The sequence below is a fragment of the Tympanuchus pallidicinctus genome, unplaced genomic scaffold, assembly GCF_026119805.1.
Source record: "Tympanuchus pallidicinctus isolate F22 unplaced genomic scaffold, pur_lepc_1.0 scaffold24, whole genome shotgun sequence".
Taxonomy (NCBI): domain Eukaryota; kingdom Metazoa; phylum Chordata; class Aves; order Galliformes; family Phasianidae; genus Tympanuchus; species Tympanuchus pallidicinctus.
In genome coordinates, this window is record NW_026294741.1 from 4,615,463 (window position 1) to 4,634,301 (window position 18,839).

Below are 18,839 nucleotides of genomic sequence, written 5' to 3' on the forward strand. Positions count from 1 at the left end.
GCCTAGCAGCATGTACGAGCCCACCTCACACAGGGCTGCATGTAGTTGCTTTGAAAAATCCACTAGATCTGTCATGCTCTCTGCACAGCAGGCAACTTTTTACCCCCAAACCACTCATTTGCTTTGGAAAGCTGTGGGAAGAGGCTGAAACTGCTCAGAGTGCCCCTGTCAGCAGTGTTGGCTGCCCACACCACGACTGCTGCTCAAGGCCTCGATTGTCACCACATTCCTGCTGCCATGCCAATGCCTCACACTGCGGGCCTGGTTGGGAGCCTGCAACGATGTCTCACAGCGGTGGCCTGGCAGCTCTGCACAGCCCGGTGCACGGGAACACACTGTGGGAATGCCCTGCGTGTCTCTCCTGAAAGAAACGGGCCAGCTTTGGGAGAGGAACCTTCCCCTCCTGTGGGGACAGAGGCAGAAGGACAAGGGATGGCCTCTCTCTCACAAGGGAATCCCAGGTACGAGGAGGGGGCTGCCCGAGGAAAACCCCAGACGGCCTCACGGCCTCGGGGCTGTTGGGCCCCATAGCTGGGGTCTGCAGCCCCCGGCTGTCCAATCAGAGCCGGCGTCGTGCTGTCACCGTTATCCCTCTCCACCAATCAAAATAGGCAGAGGGCGGGACTGCAAAGGAAGTAGCATTCAACCGGAAGTGTACTCTAGGCACAGCTTCCTTTCTTCTTCCACAGTTGATCCCGCCTCCTGCCCTTTCCGTACTCTGATAGGCTGTTCTCGCTGTCTGTCAGGCTGCCCGAAGGCTGATTGGGCGAGCCCTCTGGCTGCGCACACCGCCCACATCCGGGTCTCGCAGGCGCGGTGGCGGTGGATTGCGCCGCCATTGTTGTTGGGGAGTGCGGGACGTCGCAGCGGCCGGTGTGTGCGGGTGGGGCGGGCCTCAGGGACGTAGGAGGGTCCGGTGGGAGCCGCGATCCCGCTTTGATCCCGTTCTCCCTTCTCCGCAGGTGCGTCGCCATGGCCGCCGTCTTCCCGTACCGCGGCGGCTGCGCGCCGGTGCCGACCCCGATGGCACCGCTGCCCGACTACATGTCTGAGGAGAAGCTGCAGGAGAAAGGTGCGTGAGGCCTTTCCCCATCCCGCCTCGCTGAACGGGGCGCGCCTGACCCCATCCCGTTGCTTCTCTGTCCCCGCAGCCCGCAAGTGGCAGCAGCTGCAGGCCAAGCGCTATGCGGAAAAGAGGAAATTCGGCTTCGTGGACGCGCAGAAGGAGGACATGCCTCCCGAACACGTCCGGAAAATCATCCGCGACCACGGCGACATGACCAACAGGAAGTTCCGCCACGACAAGCGCGTCTATCTGGGGTACGGAGCTCCCCCTGAGGGGCAGCGCCTTCAGCGCAGAGCTCCCGGGGGCAGCTGTGCTCAGGCAGCAGCATCGCAGCACGAGGGTGTCAGCGGGGTGCAGGAGAGGATAAGCTGATGAAGTCGATGCTTGGAGTTCTTAAGGGAAAGCATCGTTCTGAATAGCTTGTAGCTTAAAAGAGGTTTTGGGGGGAGATTATGAACTAATCAGCTTTTTTTTCTTTATTTCATGATTAAAATGTTCTGTGAGCGTTTCTCTGTTGTTTGGGCCCAGAGAACTGTCTTGTGCAAAACACAGTCTGTTGCGTTTGTGTAGAGTTACCCATAAAAACTCATTCAGTATCTTTTAGTGTTATTATTCTTGAATGTTTATAATCTATAACAATCTCTGTGAAGCCAACCAGTAGAAAAAAACGTTTGGTAGTGAAATCTGTGAAGCAGAAGGATAGTACAGAAAATTTGTGGGTTCATCACTGAAGGCCTTTATGAGCAAGTTAGCTGAGCAATCTCTAGGAGTGGAAGGTATACAGGTAACTGAACTTGCTACAGGGAGGTGACTGCTCTCTGGACATGCCTTCCAGCTGTGATCTTCCTTGATTTCTGGTTGTAGTGCTCTGAAGTACATGCCTCACGCTGTTCTGAAGCTCTTGGAGAACATGCCTATGCCCTGGGAGCAAATCAGAGATGTTCCAGTCCTGTATCACATCACAGGAGCCATCTCTTTTGTGAATGAGATTCCCTGGGTTATAGAGCCAGTGTACATTGCACAGTGGGGGTAAGTGCTTTTTCCTTAACTGGGGGGGTGCTGTGAGCGAATAACTGTGCTTCCACAATAAAGGCAGCACGTGATGGTCTCTGGTTTCTGCCAGGTCCATGTGGATTATGATGAGGAGAGAGAAAAGGGACAGACGTCACTTCAAGAGAATGAGATTTCCCCCATTTGATGATGAAGAACCTCCACTGGATTATGCTGATAACATCCTAGATGTGGAGCCCCTGGAAGCAATTCAGCTTGAACTGGATCCAGAGGAAGATGCCCCAGTACTGGACTGGTTCTATGACCACCAGCCACTGAAAGACAATAGAAAGTATGTGTCTGCCTGGTAGCACAATTCACTGTGGGGATTTAAGAAAACAAACAACAAAATCTTTATGCACTATGCAAATTATACATATGCAAAAGTGCATTAATTTTGCTTGTATAATGTTGGTCTATGAGTGGTGTTGATGGGATGAGAAGACCTTCCCTCAAGGATAGGAGGGGCAAACTGAGTGTTGTAAAGTCATCCCTCTGTCTTCAGTGTTGAGGGAAGGCAATCAAGGCCTCTCTATCCAGGCAGGTAAAAATCTGATGTTTCTTGCCACGCCATAAAGATGAAAGCCTGGATCATCTAGATTATATCTGAGTTTATATTTTAAATATAGAGTATGCTTGCACGCTGGAGCCTCTTGAATCTTGTCAGACATTAGTTTGGATATGGAGAGGGAGGGGAGCTGGGCAGATGTAGCTCATAGAAATCTTCAACAAGCCTGTAAATTTTACTTTCCTGTCTCGAGGGGGACAAGAGTTAGCTGTCCTTAATATTTTCTGCAAATAAGAGAAAGGTAAAGGACGAGTTGTCTTCTGGCTGTATTTAATGAGTGCTTTGTTTCTCTGCAGGTATGTGAATGGTTCTACCTACCAGCGCTGGCAGTTCACTCTGCCCATGATGTCCACGCTGTATCGGCTGGCCAATCAGCTGCTCACTGACCTCGTGGATGACAACTATTTCTATTTGTTTGACCTGAAAGCATTTTTCACTTCCAAGGCGCTGAACATGGCTATTCCTGGAGGTCCCAAGTTTGAGCCTCTTGTTAGAGACATCAATCTGCAGTAAGCGTTAAATCTCGGAGTAAAGATAGGCAGTTATCTGGGAAAAGATCACGAGGGTCACTGATCCGTGGTCATGTACCTTCCGTTGGGTTTGTTAATTCTGAGCATTTGCTCTTTTTAGCATTGTGATGTGCTTGTTGCTTTGGACAGTGGTTCTTACTGTGAAGAATAAGCGAAAGGAAAGGCACTGATGCTGCATCTTTGGTCAAGAATATTTGTCTTTCTGTCTCCCCCAATTGCTTGTGTGACAATTTCTTTTTGCCTTATTTGAGGGATGAAGACTGGAATGAGTTTAACGACATCAACAAAATTATCATCAGGCAGCCAATCAGGACAGAGTACAAAATTGCTTTCCCATACCTGTACAATAACCTTCCCCACCACGTCCACCTGACCTGGTAAGCACAGCAGTCTCAAGGGTGAGCAGAGGAGGGAGAAGCCACCAGCATGCCCTCATACTCGTTATGTGTTGCAGGTATCATACTCCAAACGTTGTTTTCATTAAAACAGAAGATCCTGATCTCCCAGCTTTTTACTTTGACCCGCTGATCAACCCCATTTCACACAGGCATTCTGTTAAGGTGAGTCACTGTCCAGGAGAACCTACGATAAAACCTGTGTGGAGGCAATGGGACTTTGGCATCTTTCTGTAGCCTCGTTTCTGATAATAGTGTAGATGCATGCCTCTTTAGGAGAAAGCACAAGTGCTTTCACAAAGAAAAACCTCATGCAGTTATCAGCTGTTTTCTGTAATTGCTCAAAGCTGTGTCCTGTGGTCTCTAGGATAAAGTTCAGTGCCTAAATTGCGGTGTTGTTTTATGGTCTTCTGACAGGTAGCCAGAGGTAATTCTATGACACCTTCTAGAGTGTTTTTTGCTTCTCAGATAATCAGCACTGTTGCACTTATTCCTTGACAAGAAAGAAATGCTTTTTACTCGGTTAACTTAAAAAATTAAGCTGAAGCTTTGAATCATCCAGGAAACAAGCGTTGTGTGCTTTGTGGTTTCAGAGTCAGGAACCACTGCCTGATGATGATGAAGAGTTTGAGTTACCAGAGTTCGTGGAACCTTTCTTGAAGGATACCCCGCTCTACACAGACAACACAGCCAATGGCATTGCCCTGCTGTGGGCCCCACGGCCATTCAATCTGAGGTCTGGGAGGACTCGGAGAGCTCTCGACATCCCACTGGTCAAGAACTGGTGAGTTCTGCCTGTGGGGACAGTGTATTTAGTGGTTGTGACCTTAATATTAGTGCTATGCTACAGTGGGGGGGAAAAAGTGATCTTGTGAAGCTTGCCTGGTTTCTAGAGATGTTAGGAGAGTCTGTGGACTCGTTTTTGAAGGAATGTAAGTTATCTGAAAATTTGAAGTCTGTTTCACCCCTAGGTATCGTGAGCACTGCCCAGCTGGCCAGCCAGTGAAAGTACGAGTCTCCTATCAGAAGCTGCTGAAATACTACGTTTTGAATGCCCTCAAGCACAGACCCCCTAAGGCCCAGAAGAAGAGGTAAATGGGACCTATTCAGTGGGGAACTGCTGAGCTGTGTAAGGGATTCAGCTAATTAAAGACTGTTCTCTCTTCAGGTACCTATTCCGCTCCTTCAAGGCTACGAAGTTTTTCCAGTCAACAAAGCTGGACTGGGTGGAAGTAGGCCTGCAGGTGTGTCGCCAGGGCTACAATATGCTGAACTTGCTGATCCACAGAAAGAACCTGAACTACCTTCACTTGGATTACAACTTTAACCTGAAGCCAGTGAAGACCCTCACCACTAAGGTACAACCTGGGTGCTTAACAGTAAAGTTTACTTGAAGATTTAAGTGGTAGACTAATGTAGTACTGAGTGCAATGACTCAGTTGTCCTGTTGTTGTTCAGACTAAATTGGAGCTGTTTGACTCTTAGGCAACATTGTTACAGAAATGCTGAATCTCTTTCTTTTCCAGGAAAGGAAAAAGTCCCGTTTTGGTAATGCTTTCCATCTGTGCCGAGAGGTTCTGCGGCTGACCAAATTGGTGGTGGACAGCCATGTCCAGTACAGGCTTGGAAATGTAGATGCATTTCAGGTAGGCCTGATTCTTTCTTCTTTTCTTTTAAAGGTGGGGAGGGGAAGTTGTGAGAAGGAATGTCAGGATGGGGTTATCCAGGATGCACAGAATGACTGATTGTTGCAGCGTTTTGGAGAAGAAGGCAGTGGAGAAAGCATGCAGTGTTGTGTGAAATTCTGTGCTGTGCTGTTAGCTTAGCTTACATGAATTGGTTATCTCATGAGTGACTGGTAGGAGCTTTGGGCAGCCTGATGCACTCTACTCCTAGCTACACAATAAGCCTGGCTTCTTGAGGCAATGTGTGTAGCATTTATTGTTATCTCTGACTGTGTTCATTGTGTTCCAGTTGGCAGATGGCTTGCAGTACATCTTTGCCCATGTTGGTCAGCTGACAGGGATGTACAGATACAAGTACAAACTAATGAGGCAGATTCGTATGTGCAAGGACCTGAAACATCTCATCTACTACAGGTTTAACACAGTAAGTTCTGCTTTTCCAGTCAGGTGGTGACTCCAAATAAACTGACCAACAAGAGAGGTGTTCTGGAGCGTCAGCAAATGAGTTGTTGTTACCATGTCTCTCTATGAGTTGTTGTTACCATGTCTCTCTATGAGTTGTTGTTACCATGTCTCTCTATGAGTTGTTGTTACCATGTCTCTCTTCTTCCAGGGGCCTGTGGGCAAAGGTCCAGGCTGCGGCTTCTGGGCTCCAGGCTGGAGAGTGTGGCTGTTTTTCATGAGGGGCATCACGCCACTGCTGGAACGCTGGCTGGGGAATCTGCTGGCCAGGCAGTTTGAAGGTCAGCCCATTGTGTAAATCTTGGACACGAAGGGTGTCTGGTAAAGATTAATGCTGTTTGCTTGCCAGCTTAAACTCCAGATTTCTCTTCCAAGTGGTGATCTGTGCCTGTATTCCACATCAGTCCCAATGGCTTTTGTCCTGTTTAGAGCTCTTACAACACCAGTGTATCCACAGTAGTTTCTAAATGGAAATGGGATTCCCTGCTCCATAGCACTCTGGGGTCAATAGCCTCCTGATCATGTATTCCAACCTCTCCAATGGTGTAGCAGTTGAATTTCTTCTGGCATCCTGCACCTCTGGAGGACGCTCCTTTAATACAAAGAAGAGCAGCACTGCTCAGTAATGTCTGAACTGCTGAAGTATTTTGCTTTTTGCAGGCCGTCACTCAAAGGGTGTAGCAAAGACTGTCACGAAGCAGCGTGTGGAGTCTCACTTTGACCTGGAGCTGAGGGCAGCTGTTATGCATGACATTCTGGACATGATGCCAGAAGGGATCAAACAGAACAAAGCCAGAACCATCCTGCAGCATCTGAGTGAGGCTTGGCGGTGCTGGAAGGCCAATATCCCCTGGAAAGTAAGTCCCTCTTTTGGCCTTTCTTTCAATTGTAACATCTGTCCAGCTGAACTGCTCTGACAAAGGCTCCTGCTCCTGCCCTGATGTTACTTCTCCCTTCCCAGGTTCCCGGGCTGCCAACTCCTATTGAGAACATGATCCTGAGGTATGTGAAGGCAAAAGCTGACTGGTGGACAAACACAGCTCACTACAACAGAGAGCGTATCCGTCGGGGTGCCACTGTGGACAAGACTGTCTGTAAGAAGAATCTGGGCCGGCTGACCAGACTCTACTTAAAAGCTGAGCAGGAGCGGCAGCATAATTACCTGAAGGTACTTCTGTGTTGCCTGAGGTTGCCCAAGTTGGTGCTGTTTCCACAGGCAAACTTTCACTGACTAATCATGGTGTTGTGGTTGTGCAGGATGGGCCTTACATCACCGCAGAAGAGGCCGTTGCTGTGTACACAACCACAGTGCACTGGCTGGAAAGCAGGAGGTTCTCACCCATTCCATTCCCCCCGTTGTCCTACAAGCACGATACCAAGTTGCTCATATTGGCCCTGGAGAGGCTGAAGGAAGCTTACAGGTAAGCACTGGGAAGTGACCAGTTTCTCTAAAGGTCAGACATCTGCTCTGGGTAAGGCTTCTGAAACTATTTTGTTGTCCATTATTCCTGGAATCGAGTGCACTGTAACATTTACCCAGAATGGGCAGGTTGAGGCCATGGGTTGTGGTACTGCCAAGGCTACCTTCATGGACTCTGCCAATGGGGCTGACTGTGAATTGTGAGGAATTAGAGATCTTGTCTTGAGCAGCTTGGTTGAGCACTTACCTTTCATCAGTTCAACGCAGCAGGGATTTGTTTGTGCTTGAGTGCACAAACTGTTGTTCTTTCTCACTTTCAGTGTGAAATCTCGTCTGAATCAGTCACAGAGGGAGGAGCTGGGCTTGATTGAGCAGGCTTATGACAATCCTCATGAAGCTCTGTCCAGAATCAAACGACACCTTTTAACTCAGAGAGCCTTCAAGGAGGTAAGGATCGTGGTGAAAACCAGAGAATACAAAAAAACTTGCACTGTGTTCAGGTACAAAATGGCAGCAAGGCTAAGAGTGTTCTCTGTCAGGTATAGGCTTCAGATTTACCATCTCTTTTCTAGGTTGGCATTGAGTTCATGGATCTGTACAGCCACCTGGTTCCTGTTTATGATGTTGAGCCCTTGGAGAAAATCACAGATGCTTATCTGGATCAGTACTTGTGGTATGAGGCTGATAAAAGAAGACTCTTCCCTCCTTGGATCAAGCCTGCTGACACTGAACCTCCTCCGCTGTTAGTGTACAAGTGGTGCCAAGGTTAGTGAGCTCTTGTGTTCCATAGTAAAATGAGTTTGTTTGTTTTTTTTTTATCAGGAGCTTGCTGTTGAAGAGTCCACTCAAAAGCTGAATTTTCATACTTGCAGCAGTAATACAATTTGTTGCTGCACTCCGAGGCTGTATTTTGTAGGTTAACACTGGTGAAAGAGAAGTTCTGTAACATTTGTGGTTGATTATATATATTTCTGTTCCAATTTCTGGACAGACTGGAAGGAAAAAAGAGGCTGAAAAGCACTAGAGAAAATATGCTGACTTTATGCCTGGAAATCTGCTTCTGCACTCAAAACTTCACCTCACATAACAGGACGCATTCGTTTGTCTCCTCAGGCATTAATAATCTGCAAGATGTTTGGGAAACAAGTGAAGGTGAATGCAATGTGATGCTGGAATCTCGATTTGAGAAGATGTATGAGAAGATTGACCTGACCTTACTCAACAGGCTGCTGCGTCTTATTGTTGATCACAACATTGCTGACTACATGACAGCAAAAAACAACGTGGTGATCAACTACAAGGTGATGATTACTGTCAGAAAATGCGTGGGCTGTATAATTGAGTGGTTTGTGACCCATGGGTGGTGGTGGTGGTGATGAAGGGGGAACTGGGATACAAGACTTGCTGGGGAAAGAGGTGATTAGGGAGTAAGAAAACCCTGTTGGGCCCTGCTGAAAAGCAGCTGCTCAGATAAATGCTTTTGGGGTTTGTGACAGTCAGGTTTCTCACACTTCTTTTTCCTCAGGACATGAATCACACAAACTCCTACGGGATTATTCGTGGATTGCAGTTTGCTTCCTTCATTGTCCAGTATTATGGGCTTGTGATGGACCTGCTGGTGCTGGGTCTGCACCGTGCCAGTGAAATGGCTGGACCTCCCCAGATGCCCAATGACTTCCTCAGCTTCCAAGACATTGCAACTGAGGTGGCCCATCCCATTCGCCTTTTCTGCAGATACATCGACCGCATTCACATCTTCTTCAGGTGAGAGCTCTGTGGGTCCTCATCTGTGTGGGCAGTCCGTCTGAGGAAGATGTTTGTGTCACCACAGATCCTCTTCTGTTCAGGTTTACAGCAGATGAGGCAAGGGACTTGATTCAGCGGTACCTGACAGAGCATCCGGATCCCAACAACGAGAACATTGTAGGCTACAACAATAAGAAGTGCTGGCCTCGGGATGCTCGGATGCGCCTCATGAAGCACGATGTCAACCTGTGAGTGATGAACCTGGAAACACAAGGAGCAGAGCGGTGGGAAAATCAGTTGTGATAAATAAGTATTTGAGGTTGACAGGCGGGTAATCAGGAAAGGAAGAAGAGATGAGGAGGTTTGTGTCATAGTTTTGACAGAGAGCGATTGGTGTGAGAGACCGTAGTGCTGAGAAAGCAGTGAGAACTTGTCTAGTTTGTATTTCACCTTAGTTTCGGGGCCTGGCCTCACTGTGCCTGCCTTCTGTTTCAGTGGCCGTGCTGTGTTCTGGGATATCAAGAACCGCCTGCCTCGATCCGTCACCACGGTGCAGTGGGAGAACAGCTTCGTGTCTGTTTACAGCAAGGATAACCCCAACTTGCTGTTCAACATGTGTGGTTTTGAGTGTCGCATTTTGCCCAAATGCCGCACCAGCTATGAGGAGTTCACCCACAAGGATGGTGTCTGGAACCTGCAGAATGAGGTAGGGGGAGAGTTTGGCAGGCTGGGAAAGCAGTCCCTGCTTTGTCTGTACCCAGCATCGAAGCAAGGCTCGTACCTGTCTGGAGGAGCACTTGGCAGCGTGTGTTTGGCAGCTGTGTAGCTGAGCACGTTGACAGGTAGAACTAAAATGAATTCGGGAGCTTTCTTTCCTGCAAGGGATGGGAAATCCTTGGGGAGTGATAAGGGAGGACCCAAAACTGCTTAGACTCTTCCCCTCCTGTGCTTGGTAAGTGACCCATAGCCCTGTGCCCTTGCAGGTCACCAAGGAGCGCACAGCTCAGTGCTTCCTGCGTGTTGATGATGAGTCTATGCAGAGATTTCACAACAGAGTGAGGCAGATCCTCATGGCATCTGGCTCTACAACCTTCACCAAGGTAAGGGGGAAGCGAGCTGTGTGACAGAACTTCCTGCAGATGCCTGAAGAACGATCAGCTCTCAAACTGATCCCTTGCCTTCCTTTTTAGATTGTCAATAAGTGGAATACAGCTCTGATTGGCCTGATGACATATTTCCGGGAAGCTGTTGTAAATACTCAGGAGCTGCTTGACTTGCTGGTGAAGTGTGAGAATAAAATCCAGACTCGAATCAAAATTGGTCTGAATTCCAAAATGCCTAGCCGTTTTCCACCTGTGGTGTTCTACACCCCTAAAGAGCTGGGAGGTCTGGGCATGCTCTCTATGGGACATGTTCTCATCCCACAGTCTGACCTGAGGTGAGTAATACTGCCCTATCTGAAATGCCCACGTGATTTAAGAGTTCTGTTAGGTATTTTTTCCCATTAAAATATTTGGGAATGTTAAACCACAACCTGTTACAGAGACAGGTCTTTGCTGTAGGTCATACCAATGTGACTGGTGATGTCCCATTGCTCCTACCTCACTCTTCTGCCTCTGTGCTCCAGGTGGTCCAAGCAGACCGATGTTGGCATTACTCATTTTCGCTCAGGGATGAGTCACGAGGAGGACCAGCTCATCCCAAATTTGTATCGTTACATCCAGCCGTGGGAGAGCGAGTTCATTGACTCACAGAGAGTGTGGGCAGAATATGCTCTCAAGCGACAGGAGGCCATAGCCCAGAACAGGTATATTTCAATTAGATCTGTGTGTGCCTGGGGGAGGTGAGCAGACAGTGGTGAGAAGCCTTGCGTTGCTTGAGTTCTGCAGACCTTGCTGGACCTCTGATATATGGTACAAACTGCCTGCAAAGCACGCTCTTACCTCTGGGGAGGGCATGGACTCTGCAAGCAGTACAGCCTTGGCACAACTGAAGGCAAATGATAGGCCAGGTGGTGCCAGGAAAAGCTGATGTCAGGCCCATTTCCTTAGTTCTGCTCTCTTACAAGGGCAGGCTTTTCCTTTTGGCTGTTTGACATCAGCCTGTTCATAGTGATGGCTGTGGGTGCTTTTCTGAGCTTCCGAGCGTCAGTCATTTTAGAACCTCTCCTGTTAGAGCCTTGAAGTCTGTGTTCTTTCTGTGATCTCATTGCCTGAAATATTAATGCACTGCCATAAAATTGAGAGGTAACAGTATGGGGGTGGTTTTTTTTCTTCAGGCGGCTGACACTGGAAGATCTGGAGGACTCTTGGGACAGAGGAATTCCTCGTATTAATACCCTTTTCCAGAAGGACCGGCATACCCTAGCTTATGATAAAGGATGGAGAGTCAGGACTGACTTCAAGCAGTACCAGGTACTGACAGGGAATTTCTCAGTGTGAATTTCAGGCATCATCTTAGATACTGCCCAGTCTGAATTGCCTGCTAGGTACTAGCCAAACCTGTAGATGAGCTGTATCTTCCAGAACGGGTGCATGAGGCTTTTTACTTGTTAGCTGACATTGCTTTGTTCCTGAAATGAATGCAGCGTGGCTAAATGATGTGAATGCAGAGCTGCTCATTGGTGGGCTGTGGTTTACAGGTCCTGAAACAGAACCCATTCTGGTGGACGCATCAACGCCACGATGGGAAGCTGTGGAACCTGAACAACTACCGCACTGATATGATCCAAGCACTGGGCGGCGTGGAGGGGATCCTGGAGCACACTCTGTTCAAGGGCACTTACTTCCCCACATGGGAGGGTCTCTTCTGGTAAGAGCAACCTTGATCTGGCCTTGTGGAGCTTAGTGGTGCACCAGGAGGAGTTCTAGGCTCAAGCTACACTTACTCTGCTGAGCTGTTCTGTTTTCCAGGAGCACACCATATAGTGCCATGCCAGGTACCCTCAAACTGAACTATAACTAGATTCATGCATGTGATTCCATGGAAGTTCTTTACAGTCCTTGCTCCTTATATGCTTGTGCCTCCCTTCTATTTTATTGGTGCATGAAAATCAGCTGTGATTAGGAGCATCTGACACAGTTGATTGTCTCTTCTAGGGAGAAGGCCAGTGGCTTTGAGGAGTCCATGAAGTGGAAGAAGTTGACAAATGCCCAGAGGTCGGGTTTGAATCAGATTCCAAACAGAAGATTTACTCTGTGGTGGTCTCCTACCATTAACAGAGCCAATGTGAGTATCTGGAATTAGCCTTTAGGAACTTGTGCTGAGTTGAGAGCAGTTAAAGTGGTTCTTTGGGTGAACTGTAGATCTAAGCCTTCTGAACAGCAGCAGTTCTGTTTTCTAAACTTCACCAATTGTGCTGTTATGTGTTCTCACACCTGTTTTCCATTTGCAGGTATACGTTGGCTTTCAGGTGCAGCTGGATTTGACAGGTATATTTATGCATGGCAAGATCCCCACGCTGAAGATTTCTCTCATTCAGATTTTCCGAGCTCACTTGTGGCAGAAGATCCACGAGAGCATTGTGATGGATTTGTGTCAGGTGAGCAGTGTGTTCACTAGGTTTGTTCAGTGCACGCTCACTCCTTGTGTACTAACAGCCTCCTGCTCATGACCATAGCAAAGCAACTCCTCTAGTAATTTGACAGAGAAGGGGAGGAAAGTGGATTTTCCTGGGTGCCTGCTTATGCCTGCGTTGTGGATAGGCTCTGTTAGTTAAACTGTTTGAACACAGCTCACCTTTGACTGCCTTTTCCCCAGGTGTTTGATCAGGAGCTGGATGCTCTAGAGATTGAAACAGTGCAGAAGGAGACAATCCATCCCAGAAAATCATACAAGATGAATTCCTCATGTGCAGATATCCTCCTCTTTGCTTCCTACAAGTGGAACGTGTCACGTCCATCATTGCTTGCGGATTCTAAGTGAGTGTTTCCCTTTTATCTCTGCAGAGAAGAGCTGCTGAGCTTGTCCCTGAGCAAAAGGCCTTATATCTGGGGAGCCCAGGGCTGATACACTTCTCTGGGTACCCAGGAGGATATAGTCATGCCTGGAAAGTGCAGGGCTAGTATGGGTAGATGTTCTCTTTCCAATAGGATATGTGTATTGTACCTGGCTTCAGTGATCGGGCTCTCTGCCAAAGAGATGTGCAGCAACTGCAGGAGAGTTCTATGCAAGATCTAATTACTCTGGTTGCTTTCTTCTTTAGAGATGTGATGGACAGCACCACCACTCAGAAGTACTGGATAGATATCCAGCTGCGCTGGGGAGATTATGATTCCCATGATATCGAGCGCTATGCAAGAGCCAAGTTCCTGGACTACACTACAGACAACATGAGTATCTATCCATCCCCCACTGGCGTGCTCATTGCCATTGATCTGGCCTATAATTTACACAGGTAAGAACTGCACTGTCTGTATTCTAGCTGTAATTGATAGTTTATGGATGTCTCGTAGTGCATCTTCAAACTGGGCTGTGTTCCAGGCAGGAGTTGCTGTAATAATGGTTCAGCTCACTAATTGTTTTCTTAAGAGATCCCTGTCAGATGGGGCTCAGGGACAGGCCTTGTTTAAAGGCCATCTGTAAGAGGAGGCAGCTGTCCTTCATGAAAGAGCAAGGCAGAGGTGTCCCAGCAGGCAGACCTCTCTAGTGTGACAGTTGCAGAAGATGCAGTTCTTGTGGGACTGCTGCACGTGCGTGCTGTGGTTTCCCACTGAGTGGAAGAGAAGGGAAAAGCTGTAGCTGAACAGCTCCAAGAACGTCACAAAAGAAATCATCCACTAATAGACAGCAGGCTGAAAGGTGCCTCTCCACTGCACGTGAAGACTTGTGCTGTCATCCTTTCATCTTAGACCTGATGGCAGCAATTGTTTGTCTCTGTTTTCCTCTTCAGTGCATACGGGAACTGGTTCCCTGGTAGCAAACCTCTGATCCAGCAGGCTATGGCTAAAATTATGAAAGCAAATCCTGCACTGTATGTGCTGAGAGAACGAATCCGCAAGGGCTTGCAGCTGTACTCATCTGAGCCCACAGAACCCTACCTTTCCTCTCAGAACTATGGGGAGCTCTTCTCCAACCAGATCATCTGGTTTGTGGACGACACCAATGTGTACAGAGTGACCATTCACAAGGTAAGGCCAGAGCTGCATCTTAAGGGGGAAGGATAGGGGCTGTAAATGTCCTTGGCTCAGGATGGTTGAGGAGGTGTGCCTGAGGGAAAACCAGGAATTAACGTGCACCCAAATCTTCTGCAGTTTGCACAGAGCAGTCCTTGCATTTCCAGCGTAGTTTAACAAGTCAGCTGTTGTGTAAACGCTTGGATAGGCTGCATTCATCTCACTGTACTTTCCACTTCATATTTTCTCAGACTTTTGAAGGGAATTTGACCACAAAACCTATCAATGGAGCCATTTTCATCTTCAACCCCAGGACCGGGCAGCTCTTCCTGAAGATCATCCACACATCTGTGTGGGCAGGACAGAAGCGTCTCGGGCAGGTGGGACCTGGCTGCTTTTTGTGCTTTTGGCAGTGAGGCAGGGACGTGCACTGATGTTTTGGAATACTCAGTTGAGCAGAAAGCATTGCTGAAGGTCTTTCTTCCTGCCTTGAAACAAGTTTGGAGCCCCTGCTGCTAGTGCATAACCTGTGCTCTGGCAACCAGTAGCATGAGGTAAAGTGTAAGAATGCAGACACTGATGTTGTGATGTTTTTGAGCTGTAAAGAGCCTGTGTCAAGCAGCACTTGAGAAATGGTGCTGTGCTCACTGGTACAGCAAATCACATTGCTCTTGGCCGAACATCCTGTGCAGTGCAAGGACTGAGGTGCTGAAGCCAGGGAGGTGGTGTAATCAGCTGTTTTTGCAAGCCAGTCAGGAGTAACTGAACTCCAGGAATGGGAACTGCCCTCTGTGTTCACTGAGAGGGAAATGTTAGGCCTTGTCACCGTTCTGAAACCATAAATTTATGTTGTATTTTTAGAATTTGGTTTGGGAGTCTCTGATTCCAAGAGGTGTGAAGACTTTGCTGTTAGCTGAGAGATGTTTTTCTAACCCAACTGTCTCTTTGTAGCTGGCCAAATGGAAGACTGCTGAAGAGGTGGCTGCCTTGATCCGCTCACTTCCTGTGGAGGAGCAGCCTAAGCAGATCATAGTGACTCGAAAGGGCATGCTGGACCCACTTGAGGTAACAAAGCACACAGTGCAATGCAGGGACATTATAAAATCTTCGTGAGGTTGCAGAACAGTTCTGTGTTCCTGGGAAGGGCTTAATCTGGACTGATGTTCTGCACTGGTTGTGAATTAGTTCCTCTTCTCAATGAACTCCAGGTGCACCTGCTGGATTTCCCCAATATTGTGATCAAAGGCTCCGAGTTGCAGCTGCCTTTCCAGGCCTGCCTGAAAGTGGAGAAGTTTGGTGATCTCATCCTGAAGGCTACTGAACCTCAGATGGTTCTCTTCAATCTCTACGATGACTGGCTGAAAACCATCTCTTCCTACACGGTGAGGATGTCATGCGTAACCTGCACTTTGCTTTCCCACAGGCACAAAATAAGAGCCAAGGTTTCAGAAGTCCTCCCATGTTTGCTCCAGAGAGCTAGCTCTTGGTCTGCCTGAATTCTTCTTCACATTGATTTACTGACAATTCTCACGTGCTCTCATTGCACCCAAGCAGAAGAGTGGTGTGATGGAAGAAAACCAAGTACACTGCTCTCTTTCTGACAAGCTGCATCTTTTGTTTTGTTTTCTCTCCAAGGCATTCTCACGTCTGATTCTCATTCTCCGAGCACTGCATGTGAATAATGACAGAGCCAAAGTTATTCTGAAACCGGACAAGACAACCATAACAGAGCCTCACCACATCTGGCCAACCCTGACAGATGAGGAGTGGATCAAGGTGGAGGTGCAGCTGAAAGATCTGATCCTTGCTGACTATGGCAAGAAGAACAAGTAAGCTACTGTCCTGCTGCAGAACCCCATCAGCCTTTCCTTATCTTTGTATCATGTGATTTTTTTTTTCTTGCCCTTCTGCTTGTCCTAAAAAGTCTCTGTTTCATTTTTCTGTAGTGCCTTCTGAGCTTTTGTATTTGTGAGATGGATCTGATGTGTGCTGACACGATGGGTTTTCTCTTTCAGTGTGAACGTTGCATCCCTAACGCAATCAGAGATCCGAGACATCATCCTGGGCATGGAGATCTCTGCCCCCTCTCAGCAGAGACAGCAGATTGCAGAAATTGAGAAGCAAACCAAGGAGCAGTCGCAGCTGACAGCCACACAGACCCGCACTGTTAACAAACATGGGGATGAAATCATCACCTCCACAACCAGCAACTACGAAACCCAGACTTTCTCCTCCAAGACTGAGTGGCGAGTCAGGTAGGAGGGAGGACAGAGCTGTTGCACAGTTGGAAAAGGTGAGATCTGTGGGCCCTGTTACAATCATCTCCTTTTCTTCACAGAGCGATTTCCGCTGCCAATCTCCACCTGAGAACAAACCACATTTATGTTTCATCAGATGACATAAAGGAAACAGGCTATACATACATTCTTCCCAAGAATGTGTTGAAGAAATTCATCTGCATCTCAGATCTGCGAGCCCAGGTGAGTGTGCATCAAGGCTGTTAGGGTGTCTGTGCAGCTTGTGCATGCACCAGTCCTGGGCAGGCAGCTCCCAGGGCCTTGTGGTGAAAGGCTGGGAGCTTGCTGCTATTTCTGGGCTGGAGATAGGCATCCATTCTGTGGCTGAGTGCATTCCAGGTCGAAAAGGCTTCTTTAGGCCAGATTCAGGTGGCCCGAAGAGCTTTCAGTCCAGAACATAACATAACTATGATGTAACCTTACTCTAGTGAGGAGCTGCTGGGCAAGAGAAACTTGCTTTAGGACCTGAGGTCTTGCCCACCAACTCTCACACGGTTATAGGAGGTCTCTTCTAGGCTTGTAAAGTGGGTGTTTGTTTGTGTTCCTAGATTGCAGGTTACCTTTATGGAGTGAGTCCTCCTGATAATCCCCAAGTGAAGGAGATCCGGTGCATTGTGATGGTACCCCAGTGGGGAACGCACCAGACTGTGCATCTCCCAGGGCAGCTGCCTCAGCACGAATACCTCAAGGTGAGTTGAGCTTCTGCTCCCAGGGAGGGTGGAAGGTCATCACTTCCATAACAGATCCAGGTGACAGGGGAGTCTTGCTGCCACTCAGCTCCAGTGTGTTTGCCTCAGAAACTCGCCTCTGAAGTCTGCCTGATCTGGGATCAGGTGAAAGGGCGAAGCCTTTAGTCCCTGTGTACTTTGTACTGTGCTTAAGCACTCATAAACCTTTCTCGTGGCTTTCAGTTTCTTCTTGTTGAGTGAATGATTTTCACTTTCCATTCTGTAGGAAATGGAACCTCTGGGGTGGATTCATACCCAACCCAATGAGTCCCCGCAGCTGTCGCCGCAGGATGTCACCACCCATGCCAAAGTCATGGCTGACAACCCCTCCTGGGATGGAGAGAAAACTATCATCATCACCTGCAGGTGAGAGGCAGCAGGGCTTCTGTGCTGCGTTCCCTTCTTGGGAACACACTAAGGTCTAAAAACGTGGCAGAAAGGGTCTGTTTACTCGTTTCTTCTTTTCCTCCGTCTCAAATTAACGTGACCCCCACCGGCTCTCTGCCCTCCTTCAGTTTTACACCAGGTTCCTGCACACTGACAGCCTACAAACTGACCCCAAGTGGCTACGAGTGGGGCAGGCAGAACACAGACAAAGGGAACAACCCCAAGGGCTACCTGCCATCCCATTATGAGAGGGTGCAGATGCTGCTGTCAGATCGATTCCTCGGCTTCTTCATGGTTCCAGCACAGGGATCCTGGAACTACAACTTCATGGGTGAGCTGACTGCCCAGGGAAGGGGCAGGAAGGGAGGCAGCCTGAATAGCTTGGGGGAGGAGAAGGAAATAGCTCTTTGAGGGGAGCATTCCTTATGTGCCTGAAGCTTGACCTTCTCTAAGTAACTGGCAGGGTTATATTAGCATTGTAGTCTGACCTTCCCTTGGTGGCCGTACAGGGATGTCAGTTCTTAATGATTTGAGACAGCAAGAGAGCAAAAATCAGACCTGAGATCATCTTCTGTTGCTGGATTGTAGTGTCTGGTAAATTGCCACTGAATAATTAATGTCTGTCAGGAAGAAGAGATGATAATGGAAAATGCAAAAGAAAAGCTGTGCCCAGCAGGGGAGGGTAGTGGGGGTCCTGGAATGAGTACACCAGCGTGGTGAACCACAGCCAGCTGCAGAGGGGATCAGGAAATGAAGAGATGGGCAGACAAAATGCTCGACTTCCTCTACCAGAACGGATCATGGGGTCACTGCTTCTGAATCTCTGAGGGGAGGAGCTGTGGAACGCAGTGTGTGATGATTTTGTGGGTTTGAAACTTCCTGCTTAAGCTGTTCTGCTTTAAAATTCTCTCACGAGTGTAGAGGGCTCCATTAAGCTCCTGATGGGCGGCGAGGGCAGGAGGAGCTTCCAGGTGGATGAAGAATCATAGAATATCCCGAGTTGGAAGGGACCTGGGGTGCTGGCTCACATGTGAACTCTTTTCCAGGTGTTCGCCACGACCCCAACATGAAGTACGAGCTGCAGCTCGCCAACCCCAAGGAGTTTTACCACGAGGTCCATCGTCCTTCTCACTTCCTCAACTTCGCCCTGCTGCAGGAGGGGGAGGTTTACTCCGCCGACAGGGAGGACCTCTATGCCTGATCCTGCCACCCCGACAACTCTTAGTACTGTTGATATTCAACATCCTCTCCTGCTTTTCGTGCCCCCCTTCGCGTGCTCACGGCTCCGTTGCCCCCTATCTGTCCCAGCCGCCACGTCCCGTTGGTTGTACCGTCTTAGAGTGGCTTAATAAATTTTTTACAAAGCTGAACGCTGCTGCCTATGGAGGTCG

The 18,839-nt window shown here is 48.4% G+C and overlaps 1 protein-coding gene across 1 annotated transcript; it reads left to right on the forward strand.

Annotated features, from left to right (window-relative positions):
- Window positions 1-762: 762 nt before the first annotated feature.
- Window positions 763-18,818, forward strand: PRPF8 (pre-mRNA processing factor 8). The gene is made up of 43 exons (XM_052688707.1): window positions 763-873; window positions 963-1,072; window positions 1,152-1,320; window positions 1,931-2,095; window positions 2,190-2,408; window positions 2,981-3,193; window positions 3,466-3,591; window positions 3,669-3,774; window positions 4,203-4,393; window positions 4,581-4,700; window positions 4,778-4,967; window positions 5,136-5,255; window positions 5,584-5,718; window positions 5,908-6,037; window positions 6,417-6,613; window positions 6,718-6,924; window positions 7,014-7,177; window positions 7,497-7,623; window positions 7,749-7,941; window positions 8,290-8,477; window positions 8,702-8,940; window positions 9,024-9,170; window positions 9,418-9,628; window positions 9,906-10,022; window positions 10,113-10,360; window positions 10,550-10,729; window positions 11,201-11,336; window positions 11,564-11,733; window positions 12,021-12,150; window positions 12,317-12,463; window positions 12,682-12,842; window positions 13,127-13,318; window positions 13,814-14,051; window positions 14,288-14,416; window positions 14,988-15,101; window positions 15,245-15,418; window positions 15,672-15,865; window positions 16,052-16,291; window positions 16,375-16,516; window positions 16,882-17,022; window positions 17,288-17,427; window positions 17,577-17,779; window positions 18,495-18,818. The coding sequence occupies exons 2-43, from the start codon at window positions 973-975 to the stop codon at window positions 18,647-18,649; spliced, it is 7,008 nt and encodes a 2,335-aa protein (XP_052544667.1). The 5' UTR covers window positions 763-873; window positions 963-972; the 3' UTR covers window positions 18,650-18,818.
- Window positions 18,819-18,839: the final 21 nt, after the last annotated feature.